The following is a 19,769-nucleotide window of genomic DNA, read 5'->3' as shown; positions in this document are numbered from 1 at the left end:
AGTGCTCACATCCTTTCCCATTGTGACAGATAACCATGTACATCCCTGTGGTAAGGTAGAGATAAAACTACCCACAATCCCAGCCTTGAAAAGGCCCAGGATTACCTGGGGCAGATTGTAACAGAAGGATGGGTATTTCATGTGATTAGGTGTCATCTCTCTCTCCCTGTAATCTGTCTAATGACAGAAGGCGGAATGGGGAAGCGGCTGCTGTCAAATTTATTGAAGTGGCCCATGGCCAGTTGGCACGCCTGCTAAATGACGCTTCTGCCACAGTTAGATAGATCTTCTCACTGGTTGATTGCCTCACTTTCTACAGTGTGTACTGTACATAACGGCAATAGCCAGAGGTATTGTATGTGTTCCTTGACTCATGACTGGTCCCAAGGACAAAATGAAAATGACTGATTTATTGTGTAGCGGTCTGACATGAGAGAGATGAGTCAAGGTACCGAACTCTAGAGTCTCAGTTACCTCATCAGGTGAGGTTTAAAGATAAAATATGTAACATTTGTGCATTATAATGTCCTTAAAACAACTGGACCTTTGTTATTTATCTTGTTGAGATGTTGTACTTACATTATCCCAAATGTTTCCAACAATGGTCAAACCCAAACACATCTGTAATTTTATTCAAGGTAATCGTAGTGCGATTCTATTGTCACCTGTTGCTATAACATCCGGGGAAACATCAGATGATACATCAGAGTTGAGGGAAGGAACGTGACTAAACATATCATGAATAGAACTTTAAGAAATGACCTTATCCATGAACAGTTCTGTCTGAGTCATGTAAGATTTGTATCTGTGATGGTGGTTGTTTTAACACTGAAAACAACAAAACAACCCTCCATGCTACCTATGTCTTTTTTTGTGCTCAGATTGAGAGACCTCTAGCAGCAGAAATTACATACTATGCGTTTAATACACTCCTTTAAGTTCCCAGTGTTTCTGATTTTTTTCTTTTTGTGTTCTGTTGGTCGTCTCTGGTGTTGATTTTATTACGTGACCTTCTAGAAATGCCGCAAATGCAGATGTCAAGGAGGTGAAAGAAGGTAAGGAGAAGTCGAATGACGGCAGTAAAGATGGGAAAGAGGTTGAGCAGGCCAGATCAGTGTCTGTCATGAGCACCCTAAGCTACAGGAAGCGCTCCAACCTGAAAGACTCCATCGGTGGAAAAGGTGATGAGAGCTCCCTGTTTAGTACCCTCAAAGAACAGCCCGACACACCAGACCACACCACCATCCGCAAAGCCAAGTCCAAGTCTGCAGAGGCACAAGAAGACTACGACGACAAAGGCTCTGTCATCTCCCAGGCCTATTCTGAAGCCACCAGTAGAGCCAGGAAGGGTTTGGAGTCCCGCTGGACCTCCCGTAGCAGTCCTGAGTTTGATAGAGACTCCATGGTGTCCTCTGTGGCCCCCAGCAGGATGTCCACCAGGCGGGGCATGTTGGACATGGATGATGACAACAAGTCGACGATCAGCAGTGTGAGCCGCTCCAGCCCCCGAGCATTGCATCGCAGCACCTCTTGGAAAGACGACAGACGCAGTAACTCGCGCCTGTCCCTTGCCCGTAGCTGTGGCCTGAGTGAATTTGGCCTCAATGTAGATGATGATGACGATGATGATGATAGAAAGAGTGTAGCTTTTAGTGAAGGGGGAACTTCAGCTTACAGTCCCCGCTCCCTCAGTCGCAGCTTATCTAACCCGGCCCAAACACGCTCCTCAGACAGCGCTCTGCCAGAGTCGTCTGACATTAAGACAGTCTCCCACCGCAACTACTTGGACCCTGACTTGGAGGCTGCAATCAATGAGGTGCTGAGCTTCAAACCTATAAAGTTCAAGCGCAGCAAACTTGATGAGTCCAGCGGCGAGGAAGAGGATGAGAAGAAGGGGCCAGGAAGCGAAGACAGCAGAAGGAGGGGAGAAGACGAGGGTCTTGGCACATCCAGTCTGCTTCGATCTTCATCAGGCTCTGCTCTGGACTACAGCAATCGGCCATCCAGCACCATGAGTACCAGCAGCTCCCGTAATCGCAGAGATAAAAAAAGTAAAGTTTCTCTGTCCGACGACTCCTCCTCGGACGATCGCCGCAGCAGGAAAAGCTCAAGGGGGAAGAAGGACAAGAAGCCCAAAAAGAGATCCAAGAAGAAGCAAAGTGAGTCCGAGGATTCCTCTTCCTCGACGGAGACGTCCGAGTCCTCATCATCTGGCTCGACCATCTCCTACCGCAGCTCCAGCAGTGTTAAAAGGAGCCCAAAGCATCCATCTGATGATGATGACAAGGAGCCTGCAGGTCATGGGCCATCAAGCAAGAAGAAGAAGAAGAAGATGGATAACATGGTGATGAAGTACCTCTACAGGGCTGACAGTGACTGATACCAGCAGTTAAAGGTGATGCCTGGTGTGATAATAACTCAGGAGCCTGAAATAACTGCAACTGAGATTGAGACAGGTGGAACCCTTACTTAATCTACTAACTAAGTTTGCTGCGTGTGAATGTTTTGATTTCATGAATGACCCTTGTGAAACACTTGCGTTGACTAAGATAAGCACTAGCTATGATTTTCAAAAGTCACATTGGCCGCTTAATGCATGTCACCAATGATTTTTTTCCTTTGCTCCTGCCAACATTTGTCTTCATTTAAAAGCTGACCAATTTACTGCTGTATGCCGTACCTCTGGTCTGCATTACCGACACACTCCAGTCACTTCAGTTTTATTTCTAAATGGCACGGATACCTCTTATGGAGAAGTATGCTGTAATTCATCATTGCAATCCAGTGAAGATTACTTTTCTCTTCGTTGCTTGAAGGTTTATTCGTCCCATCAGAGGCAGTGCACTGAAACACTAGTCATCAGACATGCTAGTGTTGTAAAGCAGCGTCACTTCCCTGTTTCCATTCTGCAAAAATGGATTGCACGTCTCCAAATGAGTGTTTCTCCTAATGTTGTGTTTGATGCTGTTCTAAGTATATAGTGTTGCGAGAGGGTTTTCTGACTGTAGCTGTTCTTCAAGCACAAACAGATGTTGGCAATTAGGCAAAAACACAATTACGCCAATTTTTGCTTTAACATGTTAACCAAGAAGAGTTGGAGTGACATGACTGCTGATATGAGAATACTTTGCATCATAATTAAAACGCTGAGATTAGCTCTAAGCTTCAAAAGCCTATCTATTTTGAAAGCAATTTTACTGACAGTTTGAGCATCTCTGCCTCCTCTGTGATTTAAAAAATTGCAAGACAGCGCGCTCGAGTTTTTCTCTTTCATTGTTTTTTTTGTTTTTTTTTCCAATTGTCCTTGAACATGTTTGCCTCACTAGTTGAAAACTAGAGAGCCAGGCTGAATGGACTGAAGATCACACGTACTAGTTTGATACATCATGTGGCAATGTCGATGATATAACGGTTTTCATAATAGTACTCGATGACAGTTTGCCAAAACAGTGTTTAAGTTTGGAGATTAAGCACTCTGTGTTTGAAATTCCATCTCTAACACCACTATACTCACAGAGCTTCCACGCTTCCAGTTTGTCAAGAGCACTGTTTTCTCGTGCATAGTTACAAGGCAACAACAGCTAAACTTGAAAATTAATTGAAATACTTGTTTTGAACAAAGTGTCACTTCAACTGTACAGAAACGTGCCTGTAGTTGAGGACACTTGATTAGGACACTTCAGTTCTCATCCCTAGCACTCGTTTTGATGTGAAACTATAGGCACTCAGGGAACAAGGGTGACGTAAGTACCCTAATACAGTATGTCTCAACCGCTTTTTGAAATGGCAAGTTTTGTTCCTATCACCACTTAGAAAGCCTAATCTGTTAAAAATGTTGTGAAAAAATAGCTTGCACCGAGAATTGTTAAACGACATGCACTGGTGCTTTGTACAGTAGAAGTTATGTGAGCATTGTTCCATTGGTATGGTGTTGAGCTGTTGATGTGATGCATATAGACGACCGTTACTTGTTAGGACAACGTTGTTGTGCATTACATGCTGATTATGTTCACATAGTCGACTCTGTGGTAGCTGAGGTTATGCCCTTTTGATGCGCCATTATGCAATTATTTTTTTTACTGCCATAAATGTCTACTCCAACCTCATACCATCCTCCAATTACATCGGCAGAAATCACATGCTGAATGTTGAAGACTGTTTCAAAAAATCTTTCCTCTTAGTCATCATGTCCTCAACACAAAGTGACGTCCTTATGTCTGATCCTTCAAAAATACATAGCCGTTTGTGGGTGGCATTCAATGACATATGAAGGACATGTTGCAGTTGTTTTTTTTCTTGTTGTCCTCAGGGTTTGTATTAAAGTCTGGATGTGTTGAGAATCAAGTTGCCATTCAAGCAAAGCATTTAGTGACTGCCATGCCCTGTGTTGTCATGACAACATAATCTGAGGATGTAAAGACCTGGGTTTAAATTTCCTTTAATGGATGCGGTGGCGGGTTGAGCCAAGGCTTGACTTTTACCTTACTTACTCCACACACTACCTACTAATACTGTGTGTGAACATTGATTGTGCATGGAAAGTGTAAATATTTGTCCTGTCGGTTGTTTATATTATTAAAAGACAAGAGTTTTTGTGTGTGTTTAGCTTGGTAGAACTGTTTCTCGGATGATGGAGCAAGAATATTTGTAATGCATCTTTTCTATATGCCATTAAAAAAATATAAGCAACCCTGATAACAATGTGCACATATGCTATGCACACCTCGGGGGATGCGTTGTTTACTGCCTAGGGAAGAGTGTAATTCTGCAGCCTAAATTGCTCATGCGTTCCCGTGCCATATTTTTACAACAACCTCTTTTCTTCCCTCCACCTTTCTGTTTTTTTCTGCTGTAAGTTGCCAAGTAATGATATAATAGTGTGTCTGTATGTGTGTTGACCCCTGTAGTCCTCCTGCTTGCCAGAGACACCTGGGTCTTGGCAGATCTGATGAAGAAGATGAGGCGGACAGAGACTCCAGCGGGCAGCTGCTGAGGCAGAGCGACGGCGAAGGCACTTTGGCAGAGAGCGCATCGTAACCCAAACTCAGGTCACCCGGTGCTTTTGGTGACATCGAATGCAAAAAGGAGGGACATGGTTCGTACCCCTCAACTTTACCACCGCCTGGCAGCCAGCAAGAGAGGAATCCAGAGGCAAGGACGGAGAAGAGGCTCACACACAACACTGTTTTTAGATTTAGTTTTACAATAGATCATGAAGTGACTTTGCTTTTGTGGTTAATATGTGCTTCTTTTTTAATTTAACACAACATATTATAAGTTAGTCAATACTGAAAAGTGAATTTGAGAACTTCCCGCTGCTACTTTATTTATAAGAGCTGCTTTTCAGGCAAATTTAAGCACTCCTCTGCACTCTTCTCTCACTATCCACAGAGCTCTGCCAAGAGGATTTAGATAAGCCCGCTCTGGCTACACTTCTCCAAGAGGGTCTGACCAACTATTAAGACTGTTCTTATCTCTTTTCCCATTAATGTGGACTAGCACAGTGGGAGGAATTAACCCATTTTCAATTAATTATCTCGCTGTAAGTTTACGTGTGACTCTTGTTCCGTGTTGAGATATCCATCACGTGAACAAAGCGATGCTCGCTCGTGATTGCTCCCATCAAAGTGAAAATCATTTTGGAGAATATGTTTTAATTTGAACCAAGCTGTTAGATGTGATGTTTGAAATGCTGACAAACACATTTAAAGCAAAGTCTGATCGAAAAGTGTAAATATAGCTTACGTAGATATTTAACATTATATGTGGAATGGAAGCCTTTACATGAATATAATATTTAAATTAATTAAGATGATTTAAAGCTAGTGAGAGAATATTTAATTAAGATAAGATTTATGTCATATTTCTGATTTGTTCTAAATCAGTTGAGGCTCAATGATGCTTTTTTCCACCAGTGTCATATTTCATTAGGTTTGAAGAGAATGTATTTTTTATTTGCTATATTAAAGGAGCTTTATCTTGAGCTTTTGAGACCCAGATGCAGAGATGTATGCTGTTCTCTCTTAACGGTGCATTATGTAGTTGTGGGGAAGGAGTTTGAATCAGAAGAGAAAGATCTTCATTGACAGATTTCTTTGTGTCAAAACAAACTAAATAAACAAACAAACTCTTTGTTTTCATGACTGAATAAACTGAATAAACAAACTGACCTTAGGACAGGGACAACACAAGGACAACACAGTTTCATGCTGTTTTACTTTGTTTATATTGGCGGACCCTCTGAGAAATCCTTGTTTATTCAGTTATGGAAAAAAATAATATTTCTGAGTTTGTATTATTACCTCATTAATATTGTAAATGTTATAATTATGAGTTTGATCTTCTTCTTCACCCCTTCAAGAGGCACAAACACTGGATTTCTACTTTAAATTAAAGCTCCTTTTAATGTTGAATCATGAAGAATGATATTCCAGTACAATGATGTCCATTTGACTTCATCAGTATCAATTTCAAGTATTTTGTTACTTCTCACAGGTGCACAGTGCAGACTGTCTTGAACTGAGGGATTTTTTGGCCATATTAGTTTAAGCAGTAAAATAATTACATCCTTTTCAGCACAACATGGTCCTCCCATTTTAAGATGCCAAAGACTATGTTCGTAAAATCGCTGATTTTTTAAAAACATTTTTTTTTACATGTGAAAACATTTGGGATTGGGACTTTTACTGTAGGTCATGAGCAGCACTCAGATTTACAGCTATTGTATTACTGATACTTATTCCCAGGCTGTGTGCATTTTAATATCTGATGGTAGATATGAAGTTTTGGGAGGGTTTTCCATGTCAGTCCCTTGTTTATTTCTAGCAGCCTGTTGACTCTGTATTACCTCATAGACTACTGCCAAAAATACCCTTAATTTAAAGCCAGTCTGCTCTTATAATTCAGTACATTTATGTGATTTGTTGCTGTCTAGACACACTTGCTGTTTTTTTTCTATATTTGGCCTTACAGAATTATAATGATATCCTAAGATGATTGTGACTTTATGAATTTTAAACTATTTAAATGAAATGTATGTAGAATACAGGAGCATATACAGTATATGTGAGTAAATGAGCGTCTGCTCATGTGCAAAGCAAAGCTTCCAAGTGTCTGGCCTGCCATTTGCATATCTTCTCACAAGAGGCTAATCTGCATTTCATGTCTTATTTTATGAGGTTTTTTTTCTTCACATATGAATATTAATGTGGAACACAGGAAACTTTGATGTCAGTGATTCAGAATAGACTTGTTAAATTAAAAAAAGATATTGTATATTCACTGCCTCTGAGATGGAGATGCTGGCACTACATACAATGTTTCAAAAGTTTGTACATCCCGTCATATCTTTTGAAATGGCTTGTCTATTTTCATTATTGAACAAATCATTTGTAACATGAGTGATTTTGGAGGTTTTTTAGTAAATAAATTCAGCTGTTTGTTTACAGAATCCACGTTGGCTCCGCTGTAATTGCATGGAGGTGTGATCTGGATGTGATTTTGTTTCATCTTCACCAGCATCAGAAAACAGTTGGAGAGAAGGAGGTTAGAAAGTAGGCAGGACAGCTTTAGCAAAACAAGCCATTGATGTGTTTGATTAATTTTAGCACATCCACCCCAGAGTAACTTCTCATCATACCCACCCCAGTGCTCCCAGGAGACTACAGAGGAAGCAAACAATTCAGTGAAATGATTAATTCGGATCCGTTCTGAGACTGAACGTTTCTCGCACTACCTCACAACCCTTGGGTTGTTAATATGACTGCTGCACGGCTGCAAGGTTCAAAACCAAAGCTTGGGGCAAATTCAGGAAGATCAAAAAACGAGAGCAAGAGCAGTCTTCCTACCACATCAATCTCTATTCTACATAGCTGAAGCTTACTGAGATTCAAAGGGATTGATGGTTTTAGATTACCACCTTGGTTGACATTCACGCGCGGTGTGTTTTGCTTTAAAGAATCTCCTATTTATCCAACCAATCTGTAATCCTCATTCCTATACACAACCTGCTCTGGTGCTTCACTCGGTGCCAGGGAGCTTTCGCTGTAATTTCACTTCACTTGCGTGCACCCTCTGGGTGGCTGCATGTTTCTGCTTAAAGGCTTTCCATTGAGTGACAGATTAAATTCTGCTCCCGATTTTACTTATTTGGGCTCTAACACTGTTTCACAAGCCACTGGAGCAGGAAGTCATTAGCTCGACAAAGCCAAGCAAGGCTGTGTTTACGGTGCCACCCTCCCTGTTATTTAGACAGAATGGTTTGGACACAGACATTCGCTGCAGTGGAAGTCTAATGCTGCGCTTCTATGGACACAGCTGCCCTATAAAATACCACAAAAATGCAAATAGTCTTTAAATGACTGTACATCACATACATTTGCTTAACTGAGCAGAACATCTTAGATGCTTGTTTCCTCATATTCTTTACAGTTCATCTGAAATTTGTCTGTATATTTCTTGATTTATTCTTTGAAAACACTTTGCACCTCTTAAAATTACAAAGCAGATGGAGAACAGCCAAACTGAGTCAGAGCTGACTCTTCAGTGAAACTGCGTGCCAGTTTTTTGCATAAGCAGCTCTGTTTGCCAAGCATCCTCACACCATGACCTTGGTTGGAGGCCACCCTGCCAGGCAGTAAAATATGTGGGGGAGCGTTTGGAGGGGAGAACGTGTTTATCAGGCATCATCCTCGACTATTAGCGCTCCCAGTTTTTCTGCTGGATGCCTACTGTCAATAAAGCACTGATTGGAGGCACTGGGACGCTGCCTGCAGGGACCAGGTGAGGAGGCTGCCTTCATTTGCAATTCTGAGATGAAAAGACGCAGCAGTGTGTGCTGCATGGGCGCCTCTCTTTGTTTGCACATATAATTTCCACTCTAATGAACGCTGCACAGTAGTTGGCCCTTGTAACGAGGCTCAGAGGTGGGCTCAAGCATTATTTACATTTTGCATAGGTCTTTTAAGGGGCCTGGGGAACAATAATAGCAGTTTTTTCTTACTTTACCATAGAAGCGATTAAGTTCTGGCAACCTGAAATCTTTGATTTATTATGTTTTTTGCCACTCCTCATATGTATAAGCACACTGTAAACCTTCAAAACAAATTGCTGAAATCCTTGGAGTGGAAAAAAGGAAATGTGGCGTCTATCACCAATTTCAGTGTTGGATTTGTCTCTCTATCTCCTCTCCACAGTATGCAGGTGGCCGGAGCCTCCTGCTGTGCTCAGAGCTGTTCAGTGCTTAGTGTCCCTGCCAAAGGAGAGTTGCTGCCCCTGTCGCTGGTGTGTCTATGTGTGTGTGCGTTTGTGGGCAAGGGGGAAATGAAGACTTAGGGTGTACTCTACAGCACACCACTACATCTGAGGGATTTGAAAGTGGCGTAAATGGCCCTTCCTCCTGGCCTCTCTCAGTAGAATAGTGTTGGAGAGATCATTTACCTGTTTCACAGACACCTCGAGCAGTGATGTGATTTCATTTTTGTTGTTGTTCACCTTCTGTTGCTATTATGTTTCGAGCTCTGCAATCTCGGATGTAGAAGAGATGCCGGTGCATCCTGGAAGCCCGGTTTTATAAGACCTTTCCACACAACAACAATGTCCTTTTTTCTTATCTGACCGGGGGCCACTTTTGCATGTTGTTTACCTCTTTATACAATGGCAGATTTACTGTACACTATCCCATACACGTGAATTGATATCACCTCAGAAAACTCAAAACAATCAGGCGCTGGTGGACTTGAACCACCCCCTCACTCCCCCAGGATCAGAATGTTTTCACGGGTCAAACATAAACAGCACGTGTGCATTACACTGAACAGGGGAAAGGGGGCGTACATTTTATCTCTGCACACAACACGGAAAATACACAATATATATGCTTTGTGCACATGGTTGATTACTGAGTTTTGTGCCTTTTAATCAAATCTGATTCCTCTCAGATTTGGAACGACACCTACCCACCTGTTAGAATTTCAGAATCCTCCCACAGTTTGGCCTACTTTTGTTTTGTGATGGAGAACAGTGCTGCGAGACGGAGAGAGAGAGAGAGACACACAGAGAGAGAGAGACAGAGAGAGAGAGAGAGAGAGAGAATATTTCTGTTGCTAAAAATCTTTTTTTCAAACTCAAATGGCGCGTGACAAAGCAGTTTTATTGCGACAGTGTTTTGCATCTCTTTTTCTCGTTAGCTCATCTCTATTGTGACAATGCGACTTTATGGTCCATATTAATTAGTGGCAAAACAGATGGGAGGGTTGTCATGGGTGGGGGTGCTGACAGAGACTCGTGTAGGAGGCTGCTGCTGTACTTGCACTTCCCTCCAGTGCTGATCGATACAGTAATAGATTACTTGATAGCTTTTACTGTGTATTACTGTGTTTTAATAGAAGGAGTGGAGTGAGAAAGTTTAATAGTTTTAGCTGTTTATTGTGCTCTTCTCCATTTTCTCTGCAGCTCTGTTCATGTATAAAGGTCCATATCTAATGATCCCTGAATCTCCAGATCCTGCTTCCAACCAGGAGACCATGTTGCTTCCTGAGAGCCGCTGCCAAGCTGTCCGGTTCCACATCATGGTCACTCTTATTCTGCCTGGGAGCTTGTCCCTGTCTCAAAGATACCTCAAGTGGCTGTTACTAATTATTTTAGACATTCTCTTGGCAATCTCATTCACTGCAAGAATATTTTTGTCGATGAAACTTAGAACTAATCCATCCTTATAAATGCAAAGGTCTTAAATCGCAGAGGAAATGAGTGAAGTTTGAAAATAAGCGTAAAAGCATACATAATGGCGACTCTAGCAGACACTTAATATATTCTTCAGCTCTCAGTCACTGCACGAGTCATTGCGCTGAGAGATAAAATGTTCTCGACTTGGTGCCAGCACTTGACAGCTTGGTGGTCTTTGCCACCAAACTCACAAGCTATAATCTGATAGATAGCAGAAATTAACTATGCATCTAATTGCAGAATTTACAAGCATAACTCACTGAGCAGATGGAAGTCACTGGTGTGCTCGCAGTCACTTTATTCAAACCCCAGGATATTGTACTGCGTCAATGTCCAGAGGAACACATTCCTCTCCAAAGTGGGATTTATTTAAACTAATACACAAGCCCAGTGGCCATTTGGCTCTGGAATGGTGTTTTGTTATTGAGTCTTGACGTTCAGAGTCTAAATGACTGCAGGAAGCTAGATCTGGACGGCTGCCATAGATATGCATATGGATGCATATCACTGTTGTCAAGCAGTGGAGACAGCTTAACCTATAGTGGACTGTTCTGCCCAACAAAATAAGATGTGACAAACAGTGGCAGACTCAGGATGTTTGAGGGACAGGGGCACCAGCTGTATGTGGTGTGGCACGTCCAAGTCTTGACATATTTATAGTGAAGAGAAGGCAGTTTTCTCCGCTAGAAGGGCACCCTAGAGGACACTTATCATGTTTTCTCCACTGGAAGGGCACCTTAGAGGACACTTTATCACATTTTGTCCCCAAGAAGGGCACCCTAGAGGACACTTATTGTGTTTTCTCCACTGGAAGGGCATCCTAGAGGGCTATTTATCACCTTTTGTCCACTGGAAGGACACCCTAGAGGACACTTATCATGTTTTCTCCACTGGAAGGGCCCCCTAGAGGACACTATTTCGTGTTTTATCTTCCATGGGAGTTGTATCTTCGGCGTTTTTTCGAATATGGGGGCACCAGAGGAGACAAGCGCCCTCCTGCACCCCCCCTTGAGCCCACCAGTGGTGACAAATAATTGTAATTCAGTGAACGGTGGATTTAAATTCATGATTGCTTTCTAATAAATTTTCACATACGTGATATTAATGTGTGAAAGAGTACAGAAAAACTAGATCAGCTTCTAGATCTGTCATCAACAGTATCATGCTTTTATTTTCAAATATAGCTTCTATATATCAGGATGTCTGATATTTGTAATGATGTTTTCCAGAGGCTTAACTTTTCATTTCTGTTGTGCGGGGAGACATTCACTCACGTCTGATCCGTGAATCCAAGACACCATTCCTTTTTTCATTTCAACCTAACCCCACTGAAATTGGGGAAAGCAATTTGAAGCCAGGCCAATTGGAAGACCTTAAACAGTTATTCAAGGAGGAGAGCCAATCAACATCCAGCAGTGAGGTATTGAATAGAGATAATCAAGCACTGAAAAGAAATTTAAAAAAAATGAATAAAAGCATTAAAGTAGCGCCTCAAACATGCCCAGAGATTGACAGCGGGACACTGAGTGAGTCAGACAGGGTACTAATGTCCATCCTGTCATTCGGTCCTCCCTTTTAGCAGGCTCCATCTCGCTGCCCATGTGGGACTGAGTCTGAGTGACAAGGCACTGACATTTACAATCTCTGCAGCCTCAAAGTGTGGGCAAGCATGCCTGTATCAAAATGTGATCGCGGTGGATGGTCTGAGTCATCATTAGTGAATTTTATATATTATGGGCATACATCGTTATATCTCAGCCTGCTCATTATTCTCTGTTGATAGTGTGTGCACTCTACTTGGCTTGTTGTCCCATCTGCTTTCAGCGTTTGGTTGGATTAATTCTCAGCACAAGGTCGTTGCAGAATATTATATTTTCGTTCAATAAAAATAAAATAAATAAGGGGAGTGCTGAATAATTTTCCATCTAGTTGTTATTGAGTTCTGAGCTAGCACTCAACTGCTTTAAGTGTTACCTAGCATACCCTAGGAACTTGAATGAAGGTTATCTATGTGGGAGGAATGATTTTGAAATGGTACAAATATGAAATCCACATTAACACTAAAGAGGATATCTGTCCAGTAAATTGCACAGAGATGTATTTTAAATCTTTTGACATACCCTGATGACAGTCAATACTACTGTTTAATCTGCTTGAATCTGAAACTACAGTACATTTGATGTGCAGCACTACCTCAACATCCTTGCAATAGCAGTGTTCCCCGTGACAAAACACCTACCTGATCACAAAGTCGAGCAATGTTGCTAGGAGACTTTATGTCCAGGCAAATGGGAGACTAATAGGCACTGAATTATTCACTATCAGCACTTGAGGTGATGCTGTTAAAAAAGGTTATATCAGCGTGGAAGGCCTTCTTTCTTCCAGAGACCTTTGCAAGTGTAAAAATGAGCTGCAGCACTGAAAGTTCAGATGGATCCATTTATGTATAACATCTTCTCACCTTCATCCTCTTGCAGTGCTCATTGAAGGACATGCAGTCACAAGTGCTCCTGTGTTTTCCCTGCCCTCTTCTCTTTTCCAGACCGCTGCTCAAGCTATGTACCGTATGCGCATGGAACCTCCCCATGCCAGTGGCACAAATTAATCTGCACCGTCTGTCCACCTGCGACGGACCTCATACAGTACAAGGGCACATGCATTTATTTCACGTCTTCCTGCAGGGCCAAATATACAGAGACATATAATTTAGAGCTGTCGTCTCTCGCTATCTGCAGGTTTTCTGGCTAAACAGCATGGCATTTCAATGAGAGGTAAGCTCTCACTATTTATGCCGTACCAGGATGAAAAGGCTGGTTTCAGAAAGACATGAGAAATGGGACCATAAATCTCCAGTGTTGGAAATAAATAATTTACAAACCTCCTATTGATGTCTGTGACAGGTTCTGTATGTTGCTTTAGTCTGTCTAATTCTGACTCTTCAAACAGAGCTAGCTAACTAACTGCTGTGCAGAACTGGTTGTGAGGCAGCACTCGCTGCTGTGTCTAGCAAGGAACTTAAAGAAAATTGCTTGTAACATTTTTCAGGAAAATAACAGATGGCAGCATGATGAAAACTACAGCTGAAGGGCTGCTTTGAGGTTCAGTCTGTACGTCCCTGTTATGTTCAGATAGCTACAGTATGTACAGACATGTAAGTGGTAAAGATGCAATGCAGTATAGTGTACTTGTTGGGGAGTTGTCACTAATGATACGCTATATTTAAAACTACAACACTTGATTGCCCCTTTCGACTTTCCTTTTATCCCACACCACACCACTGTCACTGCAACACAACAGAACCATTTACTGCAAAACTATTCACATCTCACAATATGAAAAAAATAAATAAATCATTTCCTCCCTATTGTTTCCAAGTGGTATTATTGTTGGTGCCGCTGTTGCAAAGACAACTGGACACATTATTGACTATCACGCAGCATGGGGCTCTGGAAAGCATCTCGTCCTTTTTTAATAAGACGTAATTAATGTCAGCATTGGGTTACCATAAGGATGATTTGAAACTGATTTAGTTCTGTGTTTTTTGGTCATTGTAGTCAATATTAGATCCTTTCCTTGGGAAAGGACTGAGAAAAATTTGCCTCTGGTTCATTTGAATTGTAAACAAAATGTATTCAGAGCATATTTTCCATCCAGTAATATCCATCCACAGTGCTGAGTCAATTGAATATCACCAAAATTCTCACAATAGCATGCATGTTCAGTGCTGTATATCATAGAAGAAACATTTTGAGACAAAAATACACCAAACAAATGACGTCATTGCTAAGACAGTTGGCAGGATTTTTCATTGTGTGGCATCTATTGGATTTTGCAGAAAGTCTGCACCCTTGTTTCACAACACAAGACAGAAAAATGGCTGCTGTTGAACAGAAATAGACAAAGCATTCAGGGTTTCTGGCTAAATCCTGTTTGCGGCACCAAGAATGTCATTGCCACAAAATGGGAGCTACAAATCAGCACTAAAGCATCATGAGAAGTTAAACAATGATTTACTGATGTGTAAAATAAACACCTTCAGTGTTGGCATGTAGGACAATGTCTCCTGGCTTCCATCATAATGCTTTTCGCTTCCACTCCTGGATTCAGCTCATTCATCTGAAAGTACTGCAGTTATTGTAGAACCAGACTGCACTTCTGTAACCGCTGCCAGATCTTCCTGATTGCACCATAAAAAGACGATTTGCCATGCTGGGCTCAGTCTGCATACAGCACCGCTGAATCATTGCTGCAGACACTATTCAGACATGGTTTTCTCCCAACCAAAAAGTACCAATATCTATGCATCTGCCAGAGGACGAGAAACAACCTTTTATGTGTGTGTTTATTACACTATAAACATTTTACAGTTAAACCATCTCTATACCTCCTGGCCAAGCCTGTAGAATAATAAGATAAACAAACAGTTAATTGTATGTGATGACAGCTAACCTCCTGACACTTTTGTGTGTTTGGAGTGTGAGATTTCGAAAGATTTAGGGTGCATTTCTAGGAGTCTCTGTCACCAGCGTGTCCCTCCAGGCCCAGAGGCTGCGACAAATCTCAAAGTGGCTGCCTCAAATCGAGCAGTCTGGGTGACGGATGGCCTCTGGCATGATGTATGGCTGCTGCCTTCTTCCCACAGGCCTGCAGTGGGTTGTGTTTGGTCAAGTGACCTCAGCTTCCTGTGCGTCCCATCGCGTCCCATCGCGTCCCTGGAGCCCCGATGTGCTGTCTGGGTGTAAATATAATCCATGGTCCTACATGGCAGAGGCTGAGTGATGGGCCTCATTGCCTGTGGGATGGAAATCAGATTCTCCTAGGTTTGTTTTCGGCAGCCTTTGTACTGAGGCACACACTCCTCAGTAGAGTCGGGTTTCACTGTCTTTATATTTGTTCAGTGAATGATAGAGTTCAGAGTGAGGTAATGCATATTTAGTGTTGTGCAGGGTCAACCCAGACTCACATGGAAATGTGTTATAACTACATTGTTCCACAGTGCAAGACGTATTAGTTTCACAATGATGGTTGTGAGATACTGTTTTCTTTCTGCTTTTTCTTTTCTATTGTCCTGTTTCACATGACTGTCAAGTTTCTGTCTGTGAAACAAAAAAGACGGAACTTTCTTTCAATCTTAGTAAAAAATGCAATGTTATAGATTAAAAATGGGTTTTGATAACACTTCTAGTGAGAAATGTGTGTTCTATTAACTTTGACAGCTCAGATAACTACACAACACCAAGACATTGATTCAACTGTGCAAGCTATCGTTAACTGGTCCACTAGCAAGAGTTTGTTTCACACTAATGCCTCTAAAATTCTGGGATACTTTTTCCTGCTTTTTCTTTTCTGTTGTCTTGCATCCATGTCTCGTGACTGCCAAGTTTCTGCCTGCGAAAACAAAACAATGGCGGACAATTGTTTCATTCTCAGTGGAAAATGCAATATTTCAAGATAGTTTCTGCATTAAAATACATTTTTATAATATTTCTTGAGGGAAATGTTTGTTCTGTTTTCATAATCTTCTTTCAGTGAACGTGTAATAACTAAACTACACAACACAAAGGCAGTGATTCAAACGTGCAAGCTGTTGTTTCAGTGACGGCAGCGTCCATAACTACGACCATAGCAATGCTAGAAAATGTTGCATTTTTGGAAAAATCCTCGTAATAACCAACAAACTAAAGATCACACACATTCACTAAAGGAATAATATGAAAATAAAACATACATTTCTCACTAGGAATATCACCAAAATGTATTTTACTGCATCATGACTTTTGCATTTTCCCCTGAGGATGAAATAAATGCCCGCCATTTTTTGGTTCACAATGTAGGTATTACGCATTTTCATGTGAGACTCTGTTGGCAGGGCTCAGTGTTCAGAAGAATTCATGCGCCCTCACCTTTTCAGGATAAAGAGATAAGTAAAATCACTGAAAGAACAATGCAACATAATTTGAAGCACTGAAATATACAGTGCCTATGCTTCATAATGCCTTTTTAAAGGCAATGTGTGAAAATTCATTTCTGCCCTGAGAGTGCAGGCAGGGATCAGTGTGCAGGATGTATCCATTGATTTCTTTGAATATTGTTGCGAATTAGTATCACATTATTTCAAAAGACTGCAATTGACCCTATGACTTCACATCTATATTGTATGTCTGGGTTTAATTTTCTAGCAGTGAAACAAGTACATGTTTTCCTGCTCTGAAAAATATTCAGGTCTGTTAGAAAACAAACACTCAAACTTTTAGATATTTGCCTTATTCAGCATGACCTTCGCGTCCAAACCTTTAATCAGCCGTAATGTGCAATCCTGGAGTGAAATATGTAATTTCTCAGTATGCCATCAAGTAATTCTATGATTCTTATTTTTGCTGCCATGCACAGTGCGCACCACACCACTAAATAATGGGTCACTGAACTTCCATAACAGAGAGAACTGCCAGGCGCTGACACAATACATTTTCCCCTGCTATAGCTACTCTGGTAAATACACACACTGAGAAATTAGATTTGGCAGGTCATTCAACTCTCCCCCTGGGGATCTGCAACTTTGCAACTGCATTTTTTTTTTTTTGAAGCTCAAAATAAACAGTTCACCTCAAATGCTCCAAGTGTTTGGCAGATTTGACCATTTCCTTTAACTTCTCCAAATCATTCAAGGCAATGACGGAAACTGAAAAAATGCAAAAATAAATATAAAATAAATAAAAATCTCATCCTCTAATCAAAAAGCATGTAAGGGTAGCATTACAATTTCATCCTTGACTTGTGTCCATTTGAAACCCTACACTTTAACTGCGAGTACACAGAGCTTGCCAAATAAACAGAATTATTGAAGGATGTAATACAACATCTGGAATGAATTTAGAATCGTGATGATCAGTTTTATCTGATTTTCATCACATCACTCTGAGCTGAGCAATGAAAAGGAAAACGAAGAAGAAGAAGAAGAAGAAGAAGAAGAAGAAGAAGAAGAAAGTGGCAAGTGAAAGTGTTGAAGCTGAAGTTTCCCTCCTCTAATTTAATGATGGAGGAACTGCTGCTTCTTTTGCTCCAGCGCTCGAGTACGTTTCAGTGGCATTAGCCTCATCTCTAACTTTGCCCGGAGCTGGTGGCACTGCTGGAGGATAAAGTCACCGCTCTTCCAGATCACTCATGTATGTCCACTGCGGCTCCCTTGGCAACGGTGAAGAGAAGAACCCAGTCATTCAACACATGCCGCTCTTAATGCTGTGGTGATGCTCTCTGAACAACATCCACAATGACAGAGCTCATTCCATTTCAAATTCTCGAGATGTAACTGTTAGCGATTTTAATGCACTCATCATTAGCCAATACTCTGATTAATTAATGCTACAACTGTGAGCCAATGACTGCTGTTGTCAAGACAAAGCGCAAAGAAAAAATGTACCCTCTGACATTTGCGGCTTCAACAATTTCACCTCCATGAGTCGCTGGTTCTGTTCAGCACGCGGCACCAACACTGCCGACATGACAGCAGCAACTCGATCGTCTGCCTGATTACATTAGCTTTTTTCATTTTTGTCTTTATTAGATACAAATTGTAGTCAATCTTCTCTATTAATTCATTTAAATTCCTCTATTATTAAGCAGACTTTGTCTATTTTTGGTTGACATACGCTGCATGACAGTCCTGTTGCCATTTTTAAATCTAATAAACCAGATGTGCCCTGACAGAGAAATCCACTGAACCTGGAAATCTAAGTGCGACATACAAATGGACATCATTATCTACAAATCAACAACACGATTGTCATGATTAATAATATCATGATTATTATCTTCCGTACCACCACCCTCACTGCTGAAGTGTTTAAAGGGGCACTTGTCATTAGCAGCTCTAATCAGCCCGTGAAAACAGGCCTGTTATGAAAAATAACCCTGCTGTCCAGTGATGTAATCTGACCTTGATAATGCTATTTCAAGCCATGCTAAAACTGTGGCTTGGGGAGATGGCAATGAGTGTCAGTTGGTCAGTCCGCCACTTTGGTTCAGACTGAAATAACTAATTAAAGCATAAACATTAGCAACATGGCTATTAAGTCGAGCAAAAAACAAAAGTAGGGATCCCAAAACTCTTCCTGTTTTGGTTGCCCATAGCAGACACGTTTCATTTATGCTGTTATATAACTTTTTTTTTCCCCAGGAGGGTTTTAGGGAACCAATCTATGGTATATGAGGATTGTTAAAGCTAAAGCACAAAAGTTTTCTTCGGTTTCACTCATGTCATTCATGGTCCCCAGATGATGGTCCTACTGACTCCCACCTTTCCTCTAGTGCTACCAGCAGGTCGACATTTGGGGATTTTATTGAAATATCTCCACAACGTTTGGATGGATTGCAGTTAAATTTGGTGCAGACATTCATAATGTCCTGAGGATGAACCGCTGCCACCGGTGATCCCTTGACTTTTCGTGTAGCGCTACCAGTAAGTCAAAGTTTTAACCTACCTTTGAAATATCTCAAAGTCTATTCGATGTACAGCCACATTCATGGTCCCCAGACATTGCAAATGATTTTGATGATCCCCTGCCTTTTCTTCTAGCGCCACCAGCAAGGCTGCTAATTGTGGCTTTTGACATAAATGCCTGAACAACTATTGGATGGATTGCCATGAAAATTGATATAGACATAGGATGAGCTGTAAATAGTTTGATCCAGTGAGTTTTCTAACAGGGCCATCATCAAGTCAAAAATGTTTTTTTTCCCCAATAATTTAGCTGATGACCAAATACCTAATGTGCTTATAAACACATATTAGCATGCTAACAGGCTAAACCAAGATCTACATTTATTTCAACTCACTAGCATGGCTCTTAGTCTTGTTAATCCGTCTCTTGTGACCCCTCCAACAATATTAATATTTATATATTGGTGTGGATCATTTGTATGTGAATCATAGCAGTACTTGCAATTACTGTAAAAGTCCACCAGCAGTGAAACCAAATATTTTCTCCTTCACTTCAAATCCACATTGAGCTTGCGATGCCGTTTTATCTGCAGTGATTCTGTCTGCC

At 41.2% G+C, this 19,769-nt stretch overlaps 2 protein-coding genes across 2 annotated transcripts in view; both read left to right on the top strand.

Moving 5' to 3' along the window:
- LOC141006952 (unconventional myosin-XVIIIa-like) overlaps window positions 1-7,454 on the top strand; it is a 76,803-nt gene extending 69,349 nt beyond the window's left edge. The window contains exon 42 of the mRNA XM_073479268.1: window positions 4,908-7,454. Within this exon, the coding sequence (XP_073335369.1) occupies window positions 4,908-5,037 (130 nt within the window). The 3' untranslated portion in view covers window positions 5,038-7,454. The remainder of the gene's footprint in view (window positions 1-4,907) is intronic.
- On the top strand, window positions 36-2,380 carry LOC141006824 (uncharacterized). Its single transcript, XM_073479080.1, has 2 exons — window positions 36-55; window positions 1,018-2,380. Exons 1-2 carry the CDS (start codon window positions 36-38, stop codon window positions 2,378-2,380), a joined length of 1,383 nt encoding a protein of 460 aa, XP_073335181.1.
- Window positions 7,455-19,769: the final 12,315 nt, after the last annotated feature.

This window comes from Pagrus major, chromosome 13 (genome assembly GCF_040436345.1).
Source record: "Pagrus major chromosome 13, Pma_NU_1.0".
NCBI lineage: Eukaryota > Metazoa > Chordata > Actinopteri > Spariformes > Sparidae > Pagrus > Pagrus major.
Note: the sequence above shows the minus strand (reverse complement) of the source record. Positions and strands in the feature narration are given on the sequence as shown.

Coding starts and splice junctions, on each gene's coding strand:
- LOC141006824 (XM_073479080.1), top strand. CDS start 36: ATGTACATCCCTGTGGTAAG. Junction 56..1,017: donor ATGTACATCCCTGTGGTAAG/GTAGAGATAAAA, acceptor GTGACCTTCTAG/AAATGCCGCAAATGCAGATG.